The sequence below is a fragment of the Sinocyclocheilus rhinocerous genome, unplaced genomic scaffold, assembly GCF_001515625.1.
Source record: "Sinocyclocheilus rhinocerous isolate Xijiao unplaced genomic scaffold, SAMN03320098_v1.1 scaffold1004, whole genome shotgun sequence".
NCBI classification, from domain to species: Eukaryota; Metazoa; Chordata; class Actinopteri; order Cypriniformes; family Cyprinidae; genus Sinocyclocheilus; species Sinocyclocheilus rhinocerous.
Window position 1 is genome coordinate 971,806 of NW_015627248.1, and position 5,603 is coordinate 977,408.

Genomic DNA, 5,603 nt, shown 5'->3' on the forward strand with positions numbered 1-5,603 from the left:
TACAATTTAAAAGAAAAAAAAAAAAAAAGTTTTAAACTGACAGGAAGAGAGAACAAGAAGTGTTTGAAGCACACTCACCCACTGTCTTCTGTCTGACGATGCTTCTGGCCTTCTCGATGCCTGGTGAGCCAGCAGTGGTAGCGCTGCGCTGTCTCATGGCAGCAGCTTGGCCTGGTGGATCTCGACTCCAGCCTTTGGAGAACGACCTATCCACAGTGATTTTCTGGCACTCGTGGGCGCCACCTAGAGGGAGCGAATGTATCATGTAAACATATGATAGTGATGTTTCAAAATCTTTCAAATGCTACAATGGCTTGAGTTTGCATGTTGTGCAACTACCTTAGTCTGTGTGCAAGCATAAAAGTACTCGTGTAATTTTGTATTTCTGTACAAACTCACCTTTGCCTTTGTGTTTCTTCTGTTTCTGTTCACTGAGCTTGTCCAGGGGCAGCTCGTTCAGGTCCAGGCTGTAAAGGTTGCGTGCTAGTACCTTGGTAAGTGTCTCCATGGTGAGGGACCACTCAGTGACCAGCTCCTCCCAGCAGGTGAGAGATGAGAGTACAGACAGCAGGTCGTCCCACAGCTCCCGAGAGATGTACACATTCAGATTCCCTTTGATCCAGGCCACAATCAGAGTCTGAACAGGAAGACAGCCCAAAGTATGGACTACATCAGGCACTTCAACAGATGAACTAGAAATAATAATTTTAGGTAATTATTTAAATATTAAATTGTATTTATTAGTATTCTATATATAAACATAAAAATAGCTTTTATTTTTATGTTTTTAGTTTTCATTTTAGTTTACCTAAAAATTTAAATTCTTTCATAATTTACTCGCCACCCACTTGTTCCAAAGTGTATTTTTTGTGCTAAACACAAAAGAAGATATTCTGAAGAATATTGGTAAACAAACAGTTGCTGATAGCCACTGACTTCCATAGTATTTTTTTTCCATAGTATTTTTATTGAAGTCAATGGCTACCGTCAACTATTTGGTTACCAGCATTCTTAAAAATATCTTCTTTTGTGTTTAAAAGCTGAAAGAAATTCATAAAGGTTTGGAACAACATGAGGGTGAGTAAATAATGACAGAATTGAAATTTTGAATGAATTATGCCTTTAAGTTTTAGTAATTTATGTGCTTTTGTCTCTTTTATTAGTTTTTGTTTAGCTTTAAATTTAAGTTTTAGTTTTAGTAATTTTAGTACTTTTACTAAACTTATTTTCAGTTACTTCCCAAAGATTTTTTATACATTAATACGTTTTTAAGTTAAAGTTTTTCCATCTCATTTTTATATTTTATTTTGAAATGACAATGAAAAGAATTGTAATTATTTTAGTAAAAAAAAAAAAAAAAAATTGTTATTTCAAATACTAACAATTCATCATGTAGGAAACAGTGTTGACTAAAATAAAAAAGTTAAATTAAAGCTCAAAAAAAAAGTGACTATCATAGAGCTGATATCTACTGGCTCTGTCCAAATCAGATTTCAAACGGCAAGTAATTTTTCTGTTCAACTGAAAGTGAAATACTGCAAAAAGCTAAAGCACACAACATGTACAATGTGTAGTATGTGGTGAGTGTTTTTGGACCAATGAGAATTCACTATGGGCGGAGCCATCCAAAAATGTCTCCTATTCACAATTGTAGAAACACCTAACTGAAAAAAAAAAAAAAAACTGCCATGGTGTGTTGGTGGGCGGTACCTGAAAAATGGCCCCCGCCAAACGGCCTGATAAAGTGTTACACTTCTTCCCATGAGGCATAAAAGAGGGAGGCCTCTTCATCACACACTCCGTTACCCTTAGCAACACCAGCAAGATCTGCTCCCTGTGACGAACACAAATACACTCAGGATGAGCAGATATTCCAAGCAGACACCTAAAACCAGATTAATGAATTGGAATGTCATAGTCATCATACCAGGTCTTCTGGTTCATGGTTTCATGCATGACCAGACTGCGGTATATATTGAGCACACGCTTGCACATGTCAACATGCTCTTCCAGAAGTGACTTCAGCTCATTGGCTGCCTCCAGAAAGAAGACGTTAGAGGAGTTGGTGATGAAAACCTGCAAGAAAAAAAGATTGTAGTGGGGAACTGAGACTGGAAGGAGAAATGTTTCACAAAATTTCCCATGAACTGAACTCTGCTTCATCCAGAAATAAATAAGTAAATAAACAGTCAGCTATTTGACATGCAAAGCTATGTGCATCAATGTTTTGCACAATGCTAATAACTCTTCAATTGCTCTTTGCAGGGTTTGAACCTACAATCTTTCAGTTTCCAGTCTAGGTCGTAAACCACCTGTACACCGACACCAAAACTCACCTGTAGTGTGGCCTGGACACCAGCATGGACATTATACTCCAATACCTCAGAGTCAGAGGATTTACTCCCAGAATTCCTACACCAATTAGGGTTTCGACTGTGAACCGTGAGCCCAATATCCTACGCACAAAACAAAATAGACACTGATTGCTAAACAACAGCAGTACAGTATTAATAACAGATAATTGCTTAGATAGTCAATATAAAAATATATGCTGTTTTATCTGTTCTATGAAAAAATAAAAATAAAGAATAAATATTGTATTATAATAAATAAATACATTTCACATTAAAATTCCAGTGTTGTTTTCAATGGTGTAATCATCAATATAATATACAGTAAAAAAGTTGGTGAGTATTTAATACTTCAGTAAACCATTTAATCTTTTGTTTTATAATAAATACATAAATACATAAATACTATTTTTATACATTTTATTTTATACTTCAGAAACTTGTTTTAGAAAAAGTACACACTCTTTGAATTGGGGAAAAATAAGCTCTGATGTAAGCTTCTTACATTAACCTAGCCTGACGGAATAATTAAAAAAGTGGATATTAGCCAATACCACCACTGATGTATCAGATGCAAAAAAAAAAAAAAAAGCTGTTGTGCAGGCTGACTCAGTGTGTAATAACTGCCTTTGCATTCCTCTGTTGTCAACTTCAGAGACACCTACCACCTCCTCTTTATCAGTTCTCTGCTCGTGGGTGGAGTCCAGCTGGCCTGTGAATCGGTCTTCCTCTGGCTCTCTCATAAACACAGGCTTATCCTGCTGAGAGATCCACTCTTGATACACCCGCACCACCTTACGCATGGCTGCGGCCTCACACATGGGCAGCAGAAACGCCTGCAAAATATAATACACTCTATTATATTCACAGACAGAATCAGTGTGCAGAGGCATCTGTGACTAAAGACATACATTAACTGGACATCTTTCCACACACCAAAATAAAGGCTTTTGTACACATCAAGTGCACCATTTTGAACAGGGTCTTTGAGATCTTCAGAATACGGGCTATAACAATCCCTATTGATATTTAACATTTCTCACACATAGCAGTTCCTCTTTGTGAACTCTAATCACACTAGGACAAAGAAGTCCCTTATCAGAACAATCAACCTCTCTCATTACAACTTCTTCAAAAATGAGCCAGACTTCTTCCTTTTTCATTAATATTTAGATGTACTGAAGTCCTTCTGTTCCTCATGATAAGATTACCTGTCGAAAGATTTCAGTGATAAAGTTGACGTTGGTTCTAGAGGAGCAAAGGACCCGGCGCACCACCTCAATGTCTGTGAGGTGCTCTTCGTCCATGCTGCAGAGGCTGGAGGAGCTGGGCTCTCTCTCAGTCAGGGTGCTGGTGTTGGAGTGCGACTGCTCCGGCTCACCAGTCCCACCACCATCTAGACCATCTGGTCTCAGGCCGCCATCCTCCCCTCGGGCAGCCAGGCCCACCGCTGCTCTCTGAAACAGCAGCAACATTGCAAAAAATTTGTGCATACCAAGCTTGATCGATAGCGTTGAGACAATGTGTACGTCGCTTAATAAGACTTTAACTGTTCGGTTACCGGTCCAGACCTTAAAGGGGTACTTCACCCAAAAATGAAAAGTCTGTCATCAAATAGTTTCAAACCCACAAGACTTCGGTTCACCTTTGAAACAAAAATTTTAATATTTTTAATGAAACCTAACAGGTTTCAACTAAAAGTACTGGTAACCAAAACTGGAAAAAAAAGAAAGAAAAGAAAAAACCTAACCAAGGTCCAAAAAGGTCATAAAGGCATCATTAAATTAATTCATATGATCCAAGCGCTACGATCGGCCGCATTGCATATGGTATACACAGAATCTCGTTCTTGTGTCATGCACATGTGCCACATGCTAGAACAAACCTCACTGGATCTCATTTGTTTGAGTTTCCATGTTAACCATATGTGATGTGCTCTATGTATGCGTGTCGATCATTCGTAAAATGTAAATAAAAGCCTAAATTAAATCTGTTTCTCATATAAATCAACCGTACCTCTTCACAAGACTTGGATTACACCGCTCCACTGATATGGATTTGTTTTACAGCAAAGATCTTACTTTGTGTTTCAAAGATTAACCAATGTCTTGCGGGTTTGGAAATGCTGGGCGGTATGACCAAAAATTTATATCACGGTATTTTTCAAAATTATACCGGTTTCACGGTACATGACGGTATTTTTTTTTTCATGCATGACCGGGTGTTAACCATATTTTCTACTGATTGAGAGAGGAAATACTGCAGTATATTGACTTAGAATGCCCTATTTTACTATCATGATCATGATGAGTGAATATTGTCAAAAAATACCACACTAAATAGTGACTAAACACGACCCCTTTTAATACATGTTAACCAGGAGTCACTCTCGTTTATAATCGCGGCATCGTCTGATAAAATCAACATGCATCTACACTAAAGAGCGGCTATGCGGTTGTTTTGGCTATATTACTTTTTTGTCTCATGCAGCGCACTGCCTGCGTCTGAGTAACAAAAAAAATGCATGTGATATTAACAGACGAACTACGCTCATATTTATAATTCTAAACAATCAGTAAGCGACAGGTGCTAGGAAATGCTGTTTTGCATTCATTTAACTCATTTATGGCTGCGGTGCGGCCAACTGAATGCGCTGCTTCTCTGCCGCTCACTGCACAGAACAGATGGAACAGATGCCGACACTTCTCCGGGAAAGACAGACCTCGCGTTCGCGGGACAGCACTGGCGAAATCTTCCAACTGAACCATAGCTAAGGTTTATCCAGAAAAGTCGCTAGGTTTGTCAGTATGAATATTCGATGGGAAAAAGCCGCTAAAAGGGTCTGAAAGTTGCTAAATCTAGTGCTAAAGTCGCGCTCGTGTGTGTGAGACGCGGAAGCTGATGGCAGCGGGCGGTGGATATTTGTGGCGGTCAATGTGGATATTGTGGATGAGTTCTTCTGTCATCACGTTCTATTAGTTCTACAGCTTCAGTTTCGGAACTTTCACGCTTAGTAACACAAACAGCTGTTCCCTCAACACAGTGCAACAGTGAAAAGGGACCCCTTTCAAACAGTGTCGCGTTCCCAACGTTGTTTAAGCGACATACACCGGTATTGCGGTATTTTAAAAATTAATATCATAACAAAAATAAACACCAGTATTCGGTATGAACCGGTATACCGCCCAGCACTACTAGAGATCAGCAATTCCTTTGTTGTAGAGCCTACATAAGCTCTACATATACATGTAA

At 38.7% G+C, this 5,603-nt stretch overlaps 1 protein-coding gene across 5 annotated transcripts in view; it reads right to left on the minus strand.

The window, feature by feature from the left end:
* Nucleotides 1–5,603, minus strand: part of ralgapa1 (Ral GTPase activating protein catalytic subunit alpha 1) — an 86,035-nt gene that overhangs the window by 53,550 nt on the left and 26,882 nt on the right. For all 5 annotated transcript variants that reach the window (XM_016534738.1, XM_016534728.1, XM_016534753.1 and 2 more), the window contains exons 11-17: nt 3,563–3,808; nt 3,017–3,187; nt 2,337–2,456; nt 1,928–2,076; nt 1,711–1,834; nt 400–637; nt 79–243 (exon numbers count right to left, since the gene is read on the minus strand). In XM_016534738.1, coding sequence (XP_016390224.1) covers nt 79–243; nt 400–637; nt 1,711–1,834; nt 1,928–2,076; nt 2,337–2,456; nt 3,017–3,187; nt 3,563–3,808 — 1,213 coding nt within the window. The remainder of the gene's footprint in view (nt 1–78; nt 244–399; nt 638–1,710; nt 1,835–1,927; nt 2,077–2,336; nt 2,457–3,016; nt 3,188–3,562; nt 3,809–5,603) is intronic.